The sequence below is a fragment of the Camelus bactrianus genome, chromosome 11 (assembly GCF_048773025.1).
Source record: "Camelus bactrianus isolate YW-2024 breed Bactrian camel chromosome 11, ASM4877302v1, whole genome shotgun sequence".
NCBI lineage: Eukaryota > Metazoa > Chordata > Mammalia > Artiodactyla > Camelidae > Camelus > Camelus bactrianus.
In genome coordinates, this window is record NC_133549.1 from 36,574,877 (window position 1) to 36,595,766 (window position 20,890).

Here is a 20,890-nt window from a genome sequence, read left to right on the forward strand (position 1 = left end):
ATCCTAAAAATGTTCTGGAAGACGAGATACCAGCCTTTAGGAAGTCTTGCATTCATATGTTGGCTTCATGTAAGTGTGATTTAGGGGATACTTTTTTATCTTCAGATGTTTCATGGAGGTGAGCAGTTACTTCAGTGGCGCATGAGTCCTACTTGTGTGTTTAATTATTTACTAATAGACCAGCATTTCTTGCTTGAGAGATCGGAGCCATAGCTTAGAGCTAAAGTGTTAGAAAAGGCCGCTTGTTCTAGGTTGATCACAACTAAGAACATATCTAATTGCAGTGGTGCATCAAAATCAGGAGTTCAGTCTGTCTAAGTTGCAGCAAAATACGGTAGACAGGCAGTTCTGATTCCCTGTAATAGGGCTTGATTTATCCCTTTCGCCAAACGCTATGTTTGTGGAAATGCACGTCATCGTTCTGCCTTCAGTCATACAGCTCTTTTCCCGAATCCAAGAATCTTAGTCTTCCCTGCAGAAAATAGAAGAATAAAGTGACAGAAGGCAGTTCCCCTTTTAGGACTCTTAAGAGATAGTAACTCATATTTCAAAAGTATGGTTGAGTAAACTTTTTATGTCAGATAGCTTTATTTTGTGACCAACCTGCACCCACCGCTCCTTAAAACAGATGCATATATGTATTTATTTATTAGGAGGATTGTGTGATTAGCTTTACTTTCTGCATCCTCACGCCACCCTGGGGATGTGCTGTTCCCTCAGTGTCTGGACTGCTCAGTCAGAGTCCCAGCCTGCAAAAGCCGTCAGCTGGGAGTGGCTGGCTGCATGGGCTTGAAGGTGGTAAAAGCAAATTGGCCATCTGTCTGGGGCTGGTGTAGACGCATAACAGAGATGATTCGGGATAATATTCAGATTGATGTTTTACCCCAGGGGTGGTTGGAGGGGTTTTTGTTTTGCACGTTTTTCAGCAGACCTGGTTTAAAAATTCATGGATGCACCTGGTTGTTTGTTCCTCTCCTCTGTTTTTCACATATTCTGGCACAGCCAAAACCCTCCTCAGCAAGAAACTTATTTGCAAAAGGGCTATATACAGAGCTTAGAAGAAAAGCTGTGCAGTTTTCAGGAAAATCGCCTAAGTACAGGTGCCTTGAACTGAAAAAATGGCGTGTTGTTGTTCAGGTCAAGATTTCCAAAAGTTAGCAGCATCAGAGAGTCTACTTTTCAGTCTTAGAGCAGAACATCCTTTAACCAAGTGATACATTTGACAAATGGAAATGTGGGTTTGGATCCTATTGTGCACGAGTTCCAAGATGCTCTGAGGTGTTTGATGCACTAGATACAAAGAGAAGCAGAGCAAAATGGTACTGTTTTTCCCAGTAGATAATCTTAGTGAATCTCTGAATGTAAGGATGATGGATCAGCAAGAAAAACAGTTTTTATTTGATTAGAGAAAGGTGCTATCTCGTCGATGTGAGATACATTCTTGGTTCGAAGTGAGAAGTCTAGTTCAGCTCTGGATGAGCCAAATTAAATTTGGTTCAGATCCAGGGAACTCAGTTTCAAATCAGCTAATCCGTGATAGTTTCTATTTCCCAAACTTCTTTGTCTTTCTCTCTACTTTCTTTCCTTTAGAAAAGGGAAGAAAGATATTTAGCCTCAAGGCTGAGATTTAATAAACAAAGTGACCTTTACATTTTAGCTCAAAGAAGTAAATATAATCTTACAGGTATCAGTGGCAGCTTAGCCTGGATGGGGTGGGATGCATTATGCTTATAATGCAGCACTGGAGGAATTTACCTTCGGGGGAAAAACAAATTTGATAAAGGGACTGGTGAGAAACGCTATGTGTCAAGAAGATGTACATCTTCTTAAAAATTTGAGATCTTAGATTTAGAAACACCTTGACGTTTCAAAAATTTAAGGTTTCCATTTAGCATAAACTTTCTTTCTGCTGGCCTTCTTACCATAGGTTTGATTTCAGAAAATGCAAACTGTCAGTATGTAAGTTAAGAAATTATTCACTTGCCACAAAGAAACAGCACAGACTGCTTTTAAATAACAGGTATTCCTTGCACAGTCTGTTAAATAAGGGCAAAACTTAAGACTCAAATGCCAGAATCTAGTGCCACAAAAAGATCAACTGAAGATGAAGAATGATGTTTTTGGAAAAGGTAGTATTATTTATGAGTATAAGGGATTTGATTCACTAAAATCTAATTGGCCTATTACCTCTCTGGAATATATCTTTCACCCCAGAATAGTTTGTATGTTGGGACTGAAAGAGACACTAGAGGCTATCTGTTCCAACCTAGCGTTTTAAGATTATGAAATATGAGCTCAGAGAGGTTGCCTTTCCTGATGTTCCAGAACCAGCCAGTGGCAACCCATTACTCATTTCACTGCACACTTCCTTTCCTCTTGGCTGTCAAATGATGCACCCACTTTACAGAACATTTCCCTTTGGAACATAACTTCTTTCCTTGTCCTGTAGGGGTGATACGTTTTAACACAATCATATCGGATAACTTGAGTACGTGGGCAAGCATCTTGTTTCCCATAAATGCCGAAGGTAACAGAAAAGACAACATGATACTAAGTATTCAGAATAGATGTGGATTTGGTCAGTCTTTTCCAACAAGAAGAGTCATCAGAGCCAGAGCTTCCTCCTACACTTGTAATCAACACAGCATCACCTGATCTGTTCCTCAGTGTTCTCATTCTTACTATTTTGTGTCTGGTTCTCACTGAAAATTTTTAAGTAGTGAGATTGACCTAAAGCCATAGAAAGCCTCAAGCCAGTTGTAAGAGTGAACTAACAAGTGTTACATGTCTTTTGTGAGCCAGCAGTGTAGACTGTCGATTGGTAGTTCCTAAAGTGTGTTCCTCAGAGCCCTAGTTTTCTAGAAGCTCCATGAACAAAACCAGATGGTGTCTTCAAATACCTTCAGCAAATGTTAAAACTTATCTCCCTTTTTGCTTCAGAATGTGCTTCTCAGAGACTTCAGTAAGTCAAATAAACCTTTAAAATTTTTTCCTTATTCTAGGATTCCTCAAGTTTATATGATATTCTAACTATTAATCTTGCTTAGAAAATGCTATGCTCCTTGCTTTGGTTCCATTTGATCTTAGTAAACACCTAATCTGTGAAACGGATGTCTTAGCCTGATTTCATAGCCATGAAAATAAGGAATCAGACTTACTAAGTGATTTCCCAAGGTCACAAGACTAGTAGTAAGAACTGGGACTTGAAATCAAGTCTGTGTTATCTTCTAGAGGAGTCTCAATTCAAATACCTATTGGCTTGAGCAGGTCATTGGAGATATGACTAGGGATTCTTTGGGCACAGACACTTTATTTAAAAAAAAAAAAAGTGAGACAACATATGAATGGGGGAAGTAAGGAATAACCCCAGTGTCTAATGTGATCTCTCAATCTATCTTTTGATGTCCTATTTTGAATAGCAACAAGGATGCAGAACTTCTCTTTTATTTTAGCTCTGAATGTATGCTGCATTTTGTTATTTTATTAATGACAGAAGCCAACTAGCCTAGCTTTTACTGCTAAGAAGGTGACAGAGGATAATGTGGATGATGGTAAACTAGAAAGCACCTGACCTCACTCTAGGAGACAACAGCTCTAAGGCTCTTGTTGATGATGACCATATGGGAATATGGTCCCAGTGAACCTGGACATTATTGGAAAATTGGCCAATAAACAGTGCTCTTGGGGCTTACGTTAGCTACATTACACAGAACTTGGGTGCTGGTCTGCATCAGCCTGTGAACCATGGAGTTTTAGCCTCTGCATTTCACTGCACTACTTGCCAAGGAGGGAAAAAAAAAGTCTCTCACTGAAATGATTCTTTGTAGCCTTATGGTTTGCTTTGTGGCAATTCCACATGCTGTGGCTTGAGGAATTTGTTGAACATTGAAAAGGCACATGTGCTCATTTACATTGGCAAGTGTTAAATTGGGGAGACATATGTTTTCTTTATTCTGTCTCCTGTTAGATCCTTGGAGAGTGTTGGTGATGAGATTCCAGTGAAATTTCCCAAGTGATGTGCTTCGGAAAAATCTTTTTTTCAGAATCTCCAGTACTTATAACTTTGGCTGGAAAGAACTATAAAGTATGATTGGCATCACTGGATTGGAATCCTTCAATTCCAATTAGAAGGTGCATTGGACCACAGAGATGAATTCTGAGCATGAAAAAAAAAATCCCCAGCTTTAGGGATAGTTTCATCTGGTCTAAGATTGTCTGTTGTGTTCCTGACACTTCTCTTAGCTGAACCATTGCAGCCACCTCTTAAGTGAGCTTCCTGCTTCCATATTCTCTTCTCTTTAACTCAGCTTCTATATTACCTCCAAAGTGATCATTCTCCATGAGCTATATTCCTCTTATTTCCTGATTTAAGATCTTTTTTTTTAAACTGAAGTATAGTCAGTTTATGATGTGTCAACTTCTAGTTTCTAGCATAATGTTTCAGTCTTACATATATATATACACATATTCATTTTAATATTCTTTTTCATTATAGGTTACTACAATATATTGAATATAGTTCCCTCCGCTATAGAGAAAAAACTTGTTTATCTATTTTATATATAGTAGTTCATATTTGCAAATCAAAATTCTCAATTTATCCCTTCCCACCCCCTTTCCTCCCAGTAACCATAAGTTTGTTTACTATGTCTCTGAGTCTGTTTCTGTTTTGTAAACAAGTTCATCAGTTGTCTTTTTTTTTTTTTTTTTGATTCCACATATAAGTGATATCATGTGATACTTTTCTTTCTCTTTCTGGCTTACTTTACTTAGAATAATGATCTCTAGGTCCATCCAAGTTGTTGCAGATGATATTATTTTATTCCTTTTTATGGCTGAGTAGTATTCCATTGTGTATGTGTGTGTATGTGCACATATGAGTGTGTGTGTGTATATACATACACTACAACTTCTTTATCCAGGCATCTGCTGAGGGACATTTAGATTGTTTCCATGACTTGGCTATTGTATATAGTGCTTTAAGATCTTGAATTTGTGTGTATGGCTCAGAATAAATAGAATCTCTTGCAATTTAAGTCAAAACCCTTTTGCATGGCTAGTAAAGCTCTTTTTAACTTGGCTGTAGACCACTTTACTTAACATTGGCCATCCTGAGGAACTTGCTATTACCTGAACACGGAATGCATGTTCACACTTCCCTGTCCTTGCCCAGCTTAACTCCTGGGCCATGAAATCCTTTCCGGCCCTTCTATCAAATACCTACACATCCTTCAATCCATTGTAGCATCAGGTGTCCTGTGGCTCCTTCCCTCATTCCCACAACCAGAAAATAAAAGCGCTTCTTTGTGTTCTCACAGTGCTTTGCATGTGTCAGTACCGCTGCAACTGGACTTTCCCCACTGAATTATGTCTGATTTCCATGTCAGAGCCAACTGCAGAAGAATGCAGTCTAGGAAGGCATTCACTGTCTCATTTATAGTTTAATCCCCAGTCCTAAGTACAATAGCTATTACTTTGTGCCTAAATTATAGCAAAAAGAAAGAGAGAGAGGGAGAGGGAGGGAGAGAGGGAGGGGGAGGGAGGGAGGGAGGGAGCGAGAGAGAGGGAACAAATGGTTGAATGGTGAACATCTGGGCTAGGGTGGAGTGAAAAATTTTTTCTCAAAAAATCCCTTATATTTTAGAAGTGATTTTTTTCTATTTGTTATTGAGATACCTGCAGACAGATTCTAAGAATTTTAATTGTTTTGAGTATTTCCTTATTTTTGATAAAATATCCCATAGACAAGACAGACTCTACAAGGTCCCATTTAGTGCCTCTCTTATGAAATGAATGTACATTCTACCAAAGAAGGAAATTGATTAGTTTACATTTTCTCTCATATTTTAGATAAATTTAAATACATTGGTTAATAACCACTCTGAGCCCAGTCTCACTGGTTGGAAGCTCTGCTTATTTTGTGGTCTGATGTTTAGAATGCAGACCTGGGAAGCAGATTCTTGGGTGTGAGCCATACAAATGCCAAAAATGCTCTGAAATTGTCTTGGAGAAATTATCATGTCCCTCCTTACCTAGTTTCACTCCCTTGAGGTTTGCTTCAATTTCCAGTTGGAATATCTTAATTAATGTTTGTAAAGTGCTGTGTAATGCTTGAATGAAAATATCACATATATATAAAATCTTAAATAGTAGCTTAACAAATTTGCAGAGTTTTGGTGCAGTGAAATATTTTTTAACATCTTACAACTTATGATAAATGGATGACAAGAAAGGTTTGCCCATGAATTGATGATACAGTCAAAATGGAGAAACAATGTTTTTCTGCAACTCATTTATTCAGGGAACACAATTACTGAAGTGCTGTGCAGTTTAGAGTTTCTAATCTCTTAATTGTCTTTAACTTGAAATGCTCACCTGGGATCCCCATGTGTATGTGTTTAATATGCTCAGAATGATACTTTATTGCTTTTTTCTAGAAGCTTAGATGAAGATTGAAAATATGCATAAGTAGATTGTTATAAATAGACTCTGAAGTAGGAATGGCAATTTATATAAATCAATAAGAAAAAGGGAAACAATCATGATTTAAAATGTAGAAAATATATGAACCGGTGAGTGATCTACCGAATGAGAATATTCAAATGACAAATGCACCTGACAAAAGGAAGAAAGGGAGAAAGGAAAGAGAATTTCACTATCATTAGTAATGCATGTGTCTTGAAACAAAATATACTTTTTTTCCCTAGTCAGCTTAGAAAACATTGAGAGGGAGGAAAAAAAAAACAGTTTCAGTGATAGGTACTTCCCAGGTCCCTGCCAAGGAACCAGGAATTAATATTCTCTTTTTCTGAAAGACATTTGGTAATATGTATCAAAGGGGGTAACAAAATTCCTGTTCTTTGATCCATATTCTACTTCGAGGGAATAACTTGAAAAAATAATAATTGATGTACAAAAGTATTAACATACATTAGGTCATGAGATTATATTAGTGAAATTTGAAAATCTTATGAGGGATTAATTGCATAGTGGTATATCTGTATAATCAAATTCTAAGTAGACAATTAAAAAATGATAATACTGAAGAATATTTCATAGCCTGGAAGATGTTTGCAGTGTAAAGTGGAGAAAGGTTTAAAGGCAAAAAGTATCACGTGGCACTGTCTCTTGCTGTTGTAAATGAGTCTCTCTCTCTCTCTCCACCCCCATAACCCCTCTGTGGCGTGTGTTGGTGTGTATGGGTGTATGTGTGTTTGTCTGTCTCTCTGTCTCCCCCATGTTTATCTCTGTGTGTATATCTATATATGCATAGAGACAAAGATTGAAAAAGCAAACTTCAAAATAGACATCAGAAATTGACACATTATAACTGACTATACTTCAGTAAAAAAAAAATAAATGTTAGTGACAGTTATCTCTGTGGAGTGATGTTTGAATGATTTTTCTTTTCTTGTTTCTCAGTACTTTGGGGAGGGCATTTTTCAAAATTTTCTGCAATGAACATGTTAATTCTTACTCATTAAAAAATACTAAATTTTAAAGCAAGTTAAATGAATAATTTAAAAGAAACAGAATTATTGTATCACTGGCACATTTATATTTAGCAAAAACCAAACACTTGCAAAGTAGCTTAAAACCTGCATCCCTGTCACTAGGCACAGTCTGTCTTCATCCTTTTATTCTGAATTAAAGGAAGTAGATTCAGTACCAGCTGTTTGCGAATTGAGAAGGGTCCAGTTTGGAGAGTCTCCCCAGCGGCAAGATGATACTGCACACTGACACAGTTCAGGTGTGGCCTTCAGAGGAAAAGATGATGATCAGTGTGGGCTCTAAGGATGACCCTACCAGTCTTATGGGCTGGTCCTCACAAGTGTGATTCTATAATGTCTAAGAACAGGCAAGTAGCCATCAGGGTTTTACAGGCAAGGCCTCATGTGGTGATCAAGATACTCGAGTGAGGTTTCTAGAAAACATTCATTGATTTTAGAACAGGGTTAACTGTGAGAATCTGTTTTTAATTTAATAAGAAGATGTCATCAGAAGTTACTTAGATTGAAGGTGGAAAAGGGGTTCTATTATATTAGTAGGAGCCTGTCTGACAGTGGACAAGTGTGGGGGTGACGGGTGGGATATGGAGAATGATTTGAACCCAGGAAACTATTTCATATTCACTGGAGACCTCAGTGCACCTCCATAGTTCCAGAAAGCATTACTATATTATAGTAAAATGAATTAATTGAGATATATTTTCACAACTCTGAATTTCAGGGAATGGTAAATGATATCTGGTATATTCTGTCCAGGGAGGTGTGGGTCTCTCTGTGGGAGAGTTTGAGGCTCTCCTGTATAAAACATAGATGTCATTTACATTTAAGTATTACACAGCACTTTTTTCTTTTACTAAATATGGTCACTGTTTTTAAAATTTGCTCAGTTATCTAGAAAATTCACTTTTGGGAAAAAGTCTCTGAAGATTTCAGATAAAGAAATCTTCCTCTCAGTAGAGAGGATTGTGTTTTATCCAAACCATACATTTCTGCATGTCAGTAGTAATATTTATGATGGTACAACAGGGGTAAACCAGGACTGTACAGATAAAAATATGACGTGTGTTCACTCTTTCTGTGATCCATTCAGGGAAAACTAAAGTGTCTGTGAACTGTCTCTCATATGGTCGAAGCAGCTCTTAAGTCAAAATCAATCAGCTTTGTAAATGATGCTATCTTTATGGGCGTGTTCAACCCATTATGAATATGAATCTCAATAGGAAAATGCTCTTATAGAGTCACAAAGTAGAATGGAACTTTTTATAATTGAATTTCATGGTAGCACCTTGATTAGTTATCGCCCTGATTATTAAAGGTGCTAACCTCTGATCAATTGTGGTGACTAGATAGTAGAAGATGTTGGCCTGGATAGATAAAAGATCATGTTGTTTGCAAAGGTTCTATGAAGGCAAAACATTTTTTCTTTGTGTGAACCCTTTTTTGGGAATTCTTTTATTCCTTTTGAATCAGGATGCTGAGAAATACCATTGAACTCAAGAGGTCTGGTTCTGTGGTTATTTTCTTAAAGTGGATTCCCCATTGGTAGTAACTTGGGGCAGCTGAGTGTTTTATAGGTTTGGTGTAGTAGCAAAAGGAATTGAACTATGCAGCAGCATGCATATAAAATAAAAAACATAAAATAAAAATTGTAGATGCTTTTACACGAGTCTGTGCGTGATAAAAATTGAACTTGCTATATGTTTCTGGGACACATTTAGTGTACAGCCATTCACCCTCAGACCCAAATGGCCCTTTGTTGTTTTTGCTGGTCCAAGGCTACCTAAAAAGTCCATCAGCTTATTTTAAGACCCAAGAGAACAATAAATATTCTGTTTCCAATTGCTAGATTCTGTTGTAATTGATATTGGTGCTTTTGTGGTGAACATAAAGGGATAAGAACTGGTTTTACTAGAAATCCATTTTTTATAGTATGAGACCCTTAATTAAATGATAGGATTGCAATGCCTGGATATGGGCTCTCTTATTGAAGAGTCAGTTATGCATACTTTAATGAACACTTAACAGACCTATTCTTCTATAATTTAATCTGGGTGATTTATGTACCCTGAAAATCCACAGACAGGAATTTCTTGACCTTGGGTCTCTTGGTGTCTCTGAGACTAACAATAAAATTCATTTAGGCTTCAATAAATATTCACCTTGAACTGATATCAGGTTGAGAATTTATAGCCTTCAAGAATTTAAGGTAATGGTTATTTCACAGCCAAAACCCAATGAAAAACCTGATAACCTCAAATTATTTATATTCCAGATATATTATGGTTATAAGAAGACTTTAAATTCATATTGAATATAGTAATAATATTTTATCACATCCCCCTTCTTTTAACCGTCAGTGACATATTGTACAGAAAATAGTTGTGGACCTGTGTCTCCAAGATGGCTGCCATTAATTATGCCATCCTCTGTGTCAGTATGTCTGTCCCCCCTTGAGAGTAGAGTCTGTTTTTCTCCTCCATTTAAATCGACTTCGGAATTAGTGATGTGTTCTATCAATAGAATCTGGCACCATGGATGTCCGGAACTTCTGAGGACAGGTCATAAAAAGCCATGCTGCTTCCACCCGAGTCCCTTGAGATGCTTGCTCTTGGGACACTCACACTGGAACCAGCCACCAATTAAGAAATCCAACAACCATGAAACTGTGATACTATGTGAAGTTCAAGCCACATGGAAAGGGTCTGGAACATGGGATGCAACGCAGAGAAAGAGAGAGGCTAAGACCAAATACATGAGGGAAGAAGCCATCTTAGAAGGGGGACCTCCAGTTCCAGCCACTGCAGTTGACCTCATGTGGATTTGAGACTGACTGCCACCTGAGCACTTTCAGAATTCCTGAGCACCAAAACCTTGAACAACATAAATGGTTGTCTTAAACCACTCCTCTGATGTAGTTTGTGGCACAGCAATAAATAAGTGGAAGAGAGGTCCTTTTCTCTTGATACCCCATAGGAGTTCTGCTATTTTAAGATGGAATTAGTCCAAGATATAGAACTGCTGAGAAAACGCAATCATGGGGGGAAAATTATCTTAAAACATCGCACCGCTGTATTGCCTGTTCTGACGGAATGGGAAGAAGAAATGAGAGCAGAGAGAGAAACAGCAGCAGGATGTAATTATGCTTGGGGCCAGCTGATTAAGCACATTCGTCCTGTTCTGCCTCTCAGAAACAACTTGAGATGATCAGTGTCTGTCATTAAATAATTAAGGAACTCAGAAGAAAATTTACATGAAATAGATCTCCTTGTTAACTGGAGGCACCTCTTCCCGGATGGTCCCCTCCAGCCCCATCTTCCTGAGAGCAGCAGTGGAGCTACAGAGGCCAGTCTCACTTCACTAATCTGCAAATCCTATTGGAGAGAAACCCCTGGTGTTCTCCATCGTCTTGTCAGAAAAGCTTTAATAGCCAAATACATTAGCAAGGTCTCATGTGGCTGAGACCTCATTAATCTTCCCCAATGCACCCGAGTGTATTTGTCCGTTTACCAGGAAGCATTAATATATGTAAATAAAATTAAAACATATTCCTGTATAACGATACAAGTACAGCAAAGGATGAAGAATGTGAGTACGTTCTGTTCACTGATTTTCAGAATGAATTCATTCCTATGGGCTCTTCCTTTCATTTTCCTGACTTTCAACTTGACATTTATTCAGACTCTAAAATCAAATGCCCAACTTAGAGATTTTACCCAAAATGGTGTGTCCCTCACCTAAATCAATGTTAAAATATACTGATAGCTTCTCTTTCCTGCTCTTTCTCCTCAGCTCCTCTCCTTTATCATTTTAGTGGAATAAAGAGATTTCTTCTCATTAAATGAACATCATTTCTTGTAAAGTTTCCCACGAGCAAAGAAGATGAATGTCCGTTTCTCCCAGCATCACGGCTCCCTCTGATGGCAGCTAACACTTAAATGATGTAACCTTTTGGCATTTATAGATCTTGGGGGATTTAAGACAGAAGTTACTCTGGGACTCGTAATGACCATGGAAGTGTGTTCTGATTGAGTTTGAGCAGAGGCTATGGATAATGCTGGGGTTTTTAAGGCGGCTCAAATATTCTCAAGGTATTTAACCAGTCTCCATAGTGACTGCAATAATAAAAACGTCTTTCAAATTCGCACATCATTCTTTTCTTTTCAAATACCATTTTTTAAAAGCCAGATGACCCACAATTCTAAGTATTAATGAATATTCCATATTCCCTACTATCCCCTTAGCATGATAATAGTGATTTCTCCAGCAAAATGAGATTTTTTTTTTAAATGCCAGTTAGACATAGGATTCTGTTTATTAGGAAAACAATCACATTGTGATGATTCTTACTGGTTTTAGCATACTTTTTTTTTGCGAACAAGCTTGTAGGAAATGTTTGTTCCTTACCTGTAATGTATCATCAGGTTAAAGCTTTTTGGCCGTTCTATCATTTTTTTTCTCACCAATACTAATGAGAAGACATAAAATCAGTCTTACGGAGGAATGATACTAGATGAATTAAGAAAAGGAGGCCAGGGACATGGTGAAAAGTCTGAATGTGGACCAGGACTCGGTATCTTGATTCCACAGATTTATATTTAAAGTCTCCCCTCCCCAAATTATTTTTATTTCTTCAGAAATACCTTACCCATCTTCTTGTTATTGAATCTCCATTATCTATTTCCTAGTGCCTTATTGCCCCCACCTTTTTCCCATCTAGGCAATATTTTTATGAGGTATTTGTAATACAAGGTTTATCTCTTTCTCTTTCTTTTTTAGAATTCAACTATCATATTTTATCAGAACATACAGTACTAAATGTGACATTGTATGTCAAATAATTACAGTAACATTTGCACACAACTCAACATTGCTTGCACAAAGATGATCTTATTTGATCCTTAGGCAAACACGTGCAGTGTACCCCGTAGAGAGCTTGACCACTGATTATGTGACCTTGAGCAAATTACCCCCTTCCTCAAAGCCTCACTTCCTAATCCATCAAATGGACATACTATCTATCTGAAGTATTTTAATAATTTAGTAAATAATATATTTTAAAAGTTTAGAGAGTGCTGGTACACAGCAGATGCTCAATAAATGTAAACATTTTTTATATCACTGCCCTCAATGATGAAACTGAGGCTCAAAAAAAAAAAAAAAAAAAGAGATTACACGAGCGGAGAGCTCTTTAAAATGGTGTGACAGATGCGGCAGACATGAAACTCGAATCCATCTTCGGAGTCCGGCCCCTGGCATGTTGTGATTCTTGTGGTGTATTTATGGTTTGTTTTTCCTCCTTCTTCTCAGGCATGAATGGGATTCACTAAATTCAGCTTTCTCTTTTCTGAAGAAGTGCACAGATTTAGGATTTGATCATGGCTCTTCTTGGGGAAAACAAGTGCCTGGTTCAGAGCCTCACGCTCAGCCCTGCAGATCAACCTGCCCTTGTGTACACAGAGGGTCACAGTGATGGGAGCGGAGTCTCAGTGAATTGGTGCTTTTCAGTTTGAGATTCTGTAAGTTAACTCAGAGGAGAATGTTGTGTTCAGTAGTCTGAAGAGAAATCAGAAGCCATCTTCGATAAGCTTTCTTTCTTGAATTATTTTCCAAGGAGTGTTAAGCATGTGGTATCATTCCTGGTGAATCTTACTCTTCTATGTACCCTAGTGGGTTTGGTAAGAGGAGTATTGAATGAATGATCATTATGGTTGCATAACAAGTAATAGGTCAGGTCTTCTGACGAGGCTATGAAGAGAAGTGTGAGGGACTGAAATTGTTTGATACACTTCTTGAAAACACTTTTTTCTCCCTGAAAATTTAAAGTCTTTGGGCCCTAATTTAAAAAGAATAGTTTAAAAGTAACTTTATAGCATAAAATACAAAAGTTTCCCTGCAATTTCACTGAATCAGTCTTTAGGTCATAAGTAAATGGTCTTATTGCCCAAACATTCTCTTACTTTGTGTTAATGACTGTGGGTGGAACATTAGGTGAGCTTCACTGAGTTCAGAGGAGAGGGTGAGAGTGGGACTTAAGAGTGATTGCACACTGGGTCCATCTTTCTACAGACTCTTTTCTCTCAGTGTTTACTTGATTGAACCTTTTTTTAAAAATCACTGTCCTCTCTTTTTCTCACTATTGTTTGTACTTCATTGATTTCCTTTCATGAATCATTCTGGGATCCTGGGTAACTCTCCCTAATTGTGTTCTCCAAACAGTTGCCAGTTGATAAGCACTTACTGTTCTCACCCTCAACGCATCTGGGAAGGGTGATTGCTCCTCTCGAGAGGTGAATGGGCAGCTTTTCCACCCAAGTTGGTCAGCCAGTTGTTTACTTGCTCTGATTACATTTTGCTTACTTTTTTTTTTTTTTTTTTTTTTTGGAGCCAGAGGTTTGAAAATAGCCTCTTATACAGAATAAAGTGGTTCCATAACTAAAGTACCCAATTGCTACTGTTGCTGTTTGTCATTGTCATTGTTATTATGGAAAATATTTATTAGGCACCTGAGATACGGGCATCTGGATCTGAGTTAAGCCTTGAGCAAAACAAGAGAGATATCCCCAGTACACGACCTCTTCTTGATTCCAGCCTATGAATGACAAGGAGTAGACAAATGAGCAAACAAATGATGAATGACACATAAAATAAATATTCTTTGCTTTAGGATCAAAGAAATGGTGGGGAAAAAGTATATGCCTAGAGGTGGTGAAGCCGCCTCTTATTAACTCCACCCTGTCTAAACAGGTACATAATGGAATTCCACGAGCAACACACCTAGAAAAAGAATCTGGAAAACTAAATAGAAGGAGCATTCTTCTGGGAGGAATGTCCTGAGTAGATACCTAGAAGGATCAGAAAGCTGCCAGGCAGCCGTTTGTAGAATTAGATTGTGTAGCCATATGTTGAATCTGGAGCAGGTCAAAGAGAATGGCAACGCATTTAGTTTTTGACCATGTTGAGCTTTCAGAAGGAATAATAACAAAAAAAAAAAAAGAGAAGTGACATATTTGAAATCTATAAATTGCATTTCATGTTCATTGGTCACTGCTAGGAAAAGCAGATAAGGTTTCTTCCTTCTCTTGAAGTGGATGATGAGCCATTGCTTGGAGTCGGGTGGTGGGAGCCTGTGTCGCCGTTGTTGACTTTCTGTGGAAAACAGTTCATCTGCAAGTGCAGTCACTGCAGCTTCTGCACACCCTGCAGGGCACGAGTAAAGGAGTTCTAATCACTCCTGGGCTGATCTGAACAGAGAATAATTACCTTCCTGGTAAAGACAGACACTTCCCCTTGTCCTCACACTCTGTTTCCAAGTAAAACAGCAGGAATTTGTTTAAGAGGACTCGGACGCTCAGTGTCACAGGGCTCAGTGAAATGCATTGTAGCAGAAGGTAGGGACAAAGAGGACTCACTCATTTGTTCATTTGTTTGTTCTTCTACAAAGATGTCTGGACCTGCTATGGACCAAGCTTCATGCTAGGCAAACAAGCCCTCCTTTTAGAGAGCTCACTTCAGGAATCCTGCTAAGTTTGGAGGCACGCCTTTTAAAGACCTTTTAAAGTTCTGTCATTCAGATCGTATTCCAGAATGCAAAGGGTTAAACCATTTATTCAAAGTCCTATGAAGAGCCAAAAGCAGGTAAAGAACCAGTGCAAACCAGCAAAAAAAAAGGGATCACTGAACACATTTAAGGAATGTAGTCTATTATTTTTTGAGGCGCATTCACTGACTTGAAATTACTATTTTGATATTTCCTAGTAGAATACTTTTTGAGAAGATAGGACTTTATTTATAAATGATGTCATTTATGTATAAAGATTGGATCACGCTTATTATTTACATTGTATCTTTTTTCTCATGGGCTAAACATTTTCTATTTAGATCTTACTTTAAAATCTGTGCTTATTAATATGTTTACTTTTAATAACCTACAAATGACAGCAAACTTTAACTCATTTGAAATAAAATTATTAAAGAATTTAAATTTGAAGACTGAAATCGTAAGATTGCATTTATTCAATTAGCAATAATTCATAAAGTGCTCACTACGTTTCAACCACTGTACCAATTGTAACCTAATTGTGATGAAGGTTGTGATTAAGTAATTGAAATACATTGTACACAGTGGTGTGTATTAGTGTATGCAATTGTGTGTTTGTGATTCAGGTGGAAATGAATATAGACCATAATATTAAATGAAAAGAAAAGCAATAAAAAAAAACTCCATGAAATGATATGTAGCTTTGAATAAAGAAATAGAAGGGGGTTTAACTCGTCAAAAGGGTAGAATCATAAAGTTTGTTTTTCTTTTATTTTGATTTTATCTTTTTTTATTAGTTTTTTGGGGGGTGGGGGAGGGAGATAATTAGGTTTATTGATTTATTTATTTTTAGAGGAGGTACTGGGGATTGAACCTAGGACCTCAAGAATGCTAAGCATATGCTCTACCACTTGAGCTATATCCTCCCCTTCTTTTATTTTGGATTCTGTTAGCAGTCTTACATTGTTTTTGCAATAAAAATGGCTAAACAAAAGTGGATCCAGACTGACCTGTTTGCTTTGAGTGGATTGGAGCAGAGGTTTGAAAGAGGAATCACTGAAAGTTTTATGTAATATAGATACATCTTCAAGGGGAATTTTCTGACATCTTCTATAATTTCCAAAATGTCAGATTCCCAAATAGAGGGTTTTAGGTGAAGACTATGTAGAGATGGTGAGATTTTGGTCTACATAGTTTTAGTACTCAGAAGAAAAGCCAAAGAAGCCAGGAATTTTATTTATTCAATATTAAATATCCATATGTTTGAAAATATTTACATTATTCTGCCTTCCCCATCCATTATTATTTGGATGTGAAATATCATATACAGTCTGATGACTTAGAGCATTATTATCAGAAATATTTTAAATAAATGATAAATAAAAATCAGCTTGATTTGAGGATGTTCTCTAGGCCCAGGGTTTTTATTTTGGTTAAGTAGTCTGCCAGGAGGAGCAGGTGGTGAGGTCTGCACTTGTGAGAAGAAAGTAAAACATACTCTGGCTTACAGGGAAATAGAAAATCAGAGGGGGGGGAAATTCACTTTGCCTGAGACAATAGATGCTCTGTAAAACTGAGCCTCTTTCTATTATCATGGAAATTACTTTTTGGCAGTGGTGTAAAAGGTGGTTGTATATTATTGTTAATTGTGGTTGGAGACACAAAGCAATATGATCATTTGATGACTTATTTGTTATTTGGAAAATGGCAGCTTTTATGTGCCAGTAAATATGAAATCACCTGGAAATATGCTTGTGAATTTAGAAGCCATCTGACCATCCTTGCTTAATATGTACAATAGACTTTAATTAAACCATGCAAGTTTGTAGTTAGCAGGTTACCTGATGGTTCCGCATCAGCCTCTCAAAGAGGGAGCACTGTCTGCTTGGTGAATGCACGACAGAGAAACATATCTTTGTCAGAATTGATGGTCGGTGGACTGTGGCCTCACCAGAATGTGGAATAAGAGGCAATTAGCCTCCAATTTCATGTGTGTTCTCCATCCTGGCCAGAGTGTGGCTGACAGCCACAGCGTCCCGCTCACTCCACCACGGCCATTTCTCCTCTCCCAAGAAGAGCAGGCTGAAGGAAGAGCAAGGAGCCTTCAATCCCAGCTAACATAAACACAGTTCAGGCTGCGTGTGTCTGGTGCGCAAGCCTCAGGTGCCATTTGCAGTGACAGGACGCTACTTTGGAAGATGACACTAACTATTCTGAGGTTTTAATATGATTGCCTCCAGATGCTTGAGAAAGCCTTGTGTTTGCCTGGCACTTGGCTTTTTTATGACATGGCTCTAGTTTTGTTTTTGTTTTTTTTTCCCTCCCTTTCTCTCTCTTCTTTTCCTGAAATGGCTGCATCCTCAGCCAGCAATCTTTAAACCCCGGGCTGCAGTGATTTGTCTTCATATGGCCACACATTAAGCACATCGTTCATGCTTCTCTGAACCAAACTCAGAAAGTGCCAATTAATAAGTTGATAGGGAAGAAGTCAATGGGTAGCATTAAAGCCACCTGTCTGGAGGCATTAGGTGCTCACTTTGCCTGCGCAAAAGGCAACCTGCGGAGAGTTGGGAATAAGGTGCTTTATCACACATACCCAGAGGCAGAAAACGAGAGGATAGAAAGCAGTTTTCAGGGCATCACCTCCATCTTGCTTCTATCACGGATTGTTCACATTGCTCTGGCCAAGATTAACCATCTCAACGAGAGAGCACAAACCCTCTGCAGCTGTGAATTTTTACACGCGTGTAGCATATTCTCTTGTCGATGGGCTGCAGGTTGAGAAGGGCATCTACCTACTCTTTCCACGGCCCTTCCATTCGTGAGATGCTCAGACTGTTCTGGGCATCTTTCTAAATCCACAGGTCTACTCTGAAAACTTGTTCCATTCATTCCATTAACTTGCATTCATTCATTTGACAAATATCCACTGAGTATATGTCATGCTGAACCTCCTTCTAACTGCTGGGAGTACACCTGGTAGAGAAATACCAGCTATCACTATTCTCATGGGCCTTGTGTTCTAGAGGGGGGTACATAGGCAATAAATAAGTAAGTAAACTACTTCATAGATTAGCAGGTGATGAAAGAACCTTTGTACAATACCCCTGAGGCTTTTGAATGCTCAGCTTTTGACTCGAGACTCAGAAAATCAGGCTAAAGGCAGGATGAAAAGAGATATTGTTGATGTGAACAAGAGGGTTTGTGGTAGGAGAGAAAAAACAGCGGACTCCATCCTCTTTTTGTTTCTTTCTACATTTCGTATGAAAGACTGAAAAGTCTTGCTCTATTACCCCCCAAAATGGAGACTAGATGAGGCTCAGTAAGAAGGAGAGTTGAGGTTAGGGGAATAATGGGAAGCATTTCAGATTAAGGAAGTAACCTTGGGGAAACACCAAGGCGCCCTATAGAAGGGAAGAAAATACACTCCTCTATTTCCTCCTCCTCCCTTTCAACCTGCCCTGCTTCTTTAATTTCTTAATGAAGACAGTTCCATGGCATTGATCCAAGGGGTAGGAGAGCCAACGTGATAGAGTCAAGGTCTTTGTTTAGCCAAGCGTTCTTTGCCTGCTCCCTTTTCCTCCCTTGTCAAAAATGTAGCTATTTTTAAGCTCGGTAAATCTGCAAACTTAACTTTCTGTTGTTTTTCTTTCCCAAACAACTCTCTGCTGCAGATCATGTTGCTCACAGACCCAGAGATTGAGAGCAGTTTACTGATCAGCTCAGATGAAGGGGCAACCTATCAAAAGTACCGGCTGAACTTTTACATCCAGAGCTTGCTTTTCCATCCCAAGCAAGAGGACTGGATTCTGGCATACAGCCAAGACCAAAAGGTGAGCCTTGTAACCTTGTTCGAGACAACAGCACATGGTTGTCCCAGGAAAAGACCGCTACTTAATCATCTCTGAATTTCTTCTCAGTGGTCACCTTTGTTCTGTGCAGTAGCCTGAACTCTGTGTCTCTGGGGCGAGGGGCAGCAACGTGGACCTCAGAGGGGCTTGCTTGAGCTGTGTAAGCATCTGAAACATTATACAAAGGAAAAGCCAAACACTGAGGAAGATATTGTGGGGAAGCAGATCTCAACCTGAAAGCTTCAACCCATAAAGAGCCCCCAACCTCCATGGCATTTAAGACAGTGTTTTGTGTAGGTGGAGATGAGAGCATTTTTTGGAATAAGGGTCCCATGGCTTTTACCAGAGCCTGTGAAGAGTAGGTGGATGCCCTTCAAGTTGGCCCTGAAAAGGTTAGGAACATTAGTGATTTGCTAAAATAGTGAGAGAAATGGCCAGAGAGCAATAATAATGTACATAGATAACATTATTCTGAATCAGGTAATCTCAGGACTTTTCTTCTCTCAGCAGCTGGGTTGAAGGAAAGGTCCACTTTTTTTGTTGTTGTTGTTAAACGGATGTATACTATTTTTTTCACATTTTAATTTCACTAAACACTGAGCTCAGCCTATACTGGCCCTGAGTTCAGATTTTTGAAATAAAGGTAAGTGCACAGCTTTAAGAGTTCCATGTATTAAACACTGCACAATATATTCAACAATTAGAAAAAAAAATCTTTGGGGGAGGGTCTTATAACTATATACCTTTATACTTTTAGTAAACAAGGATAGGGACAAGCCCTGCAATTTGAGGAAAAACCCATTCAGGACAGAGAGATCCTTGGGAAAGTTCCACTTCTTAAGAAAGCATTGAATGAAGTTATGCTGTTATGTCTGTTAGTGTGTGTGTGTGTGTGTGTGTGTGTGTGTGTGTGAGTGCACGTGTTCATACATGATACGTGTACGTATTTTATGGGATAAGTGCTACAGAATATGTCATGTACAAATACATTGTAAAATACATACAGTTCCTGCTTTTAAGGAACTTGCGTTTTCAGGTGGAATATAAGGCAAACAACAGCAAATACAATCAGATTAAAATTAAAAGAAATAAAACATGCACAGGCACATGCAGGAGAGCTTCTAGCCATAAAAGCTGAAAGGAAAATAGGTAAAAATATTAAAATGTTCTTTGTGAAATGCATGTTTCAGTGAGGTCACTCTGAGAATTCTCCTTAGAGAAATTATATATTACAAAGTACATATATTCAACGAAATCCTGGGCTCACTTGAGTGAGGAGGCTATTGCAGGATTTTATCTGGGTGGGGTTCTTCTTCCTCTAGGGAGGGGAATGGTATAAGAAACTTTCCAAAGTCTACAGACAGGAGCATTTTTGAGGAAGCAAATTAAAATTCTTAGGATTAGAGTTTTATTCATGCTGCCCTTGCTGCCAAATAAAATGCACATTAAGCCTAAAAATAGAAAAGATTTACAATTAGTATTTTTTCCCTCTTGAGCAGCCCGGCTACCCTTTCAGCAGAATGTACAATTTCATTCCTGGAGTCAAGCCACAGTGCATCTGGTCCAGGCTGGTGCAGTTACCAGAGGCACAGCTGAGAGGCTCGGGACACAGAGTATTAGTCATTTAATCCACTGGGTTTTTGTATTTTACTTGACAGTTGGTTAATTTTCCCCTGGATGCCAGAGGCACAGTGAGGGCCAGATTTACCTGGCTAAGTGAAAACTATGCATCTTTGAAGTTATGTTGGAGGAAAGGCCCCAAAATGTAACCCTTTAGGTGCCAGCCCTTCAGACAGTGCCTCTGGCACGAGCACTGTGGCAGAGTGGGTGATGCTGGGGGAGTCAGGGCATGTGGGGGTTATGGCCCCAACTCAGCCACGTATAGGAGCAGTACTTGGTGTTGGCTTTCTTTGCCTTAAAGTCTCCTTTCTGGGATAATTACAATTGCAGGTGTACTTCCAATGAGATTGAAAAAACCAATCAAACAACAAAAA

At 38.5% G+C, this 20,890-nt stretch overlaps 1 protein-coding gene across 5 annotated transcripts in view; it reads left to right on the plus strand.

Moving 5' to 3' along the window:
- The window catches only part of SORCS1 (sortilin related VPS10 domain containing receptor 1), a 468,886-nt gene that overhangs the window by 277,671 nt on the left and 170,325 nt on the right, over positions 1 to 20,890 (plus strand). For all 5 annotated transcript variants that reach the window (XM_074373660.1, XM_074373662.1, XM_074373663.1 and 2 more), the window contains exon 4: positions 18,720 to 18,878. In XM_074373660.1, the coding sequence (XP_074229761.1) occupies positions 18,720 to 18,878 (159 nt within the window). The remainder of the gene's footprint in view (positions 1 to 18,719; positions 18,879 to 20,890) is intronic.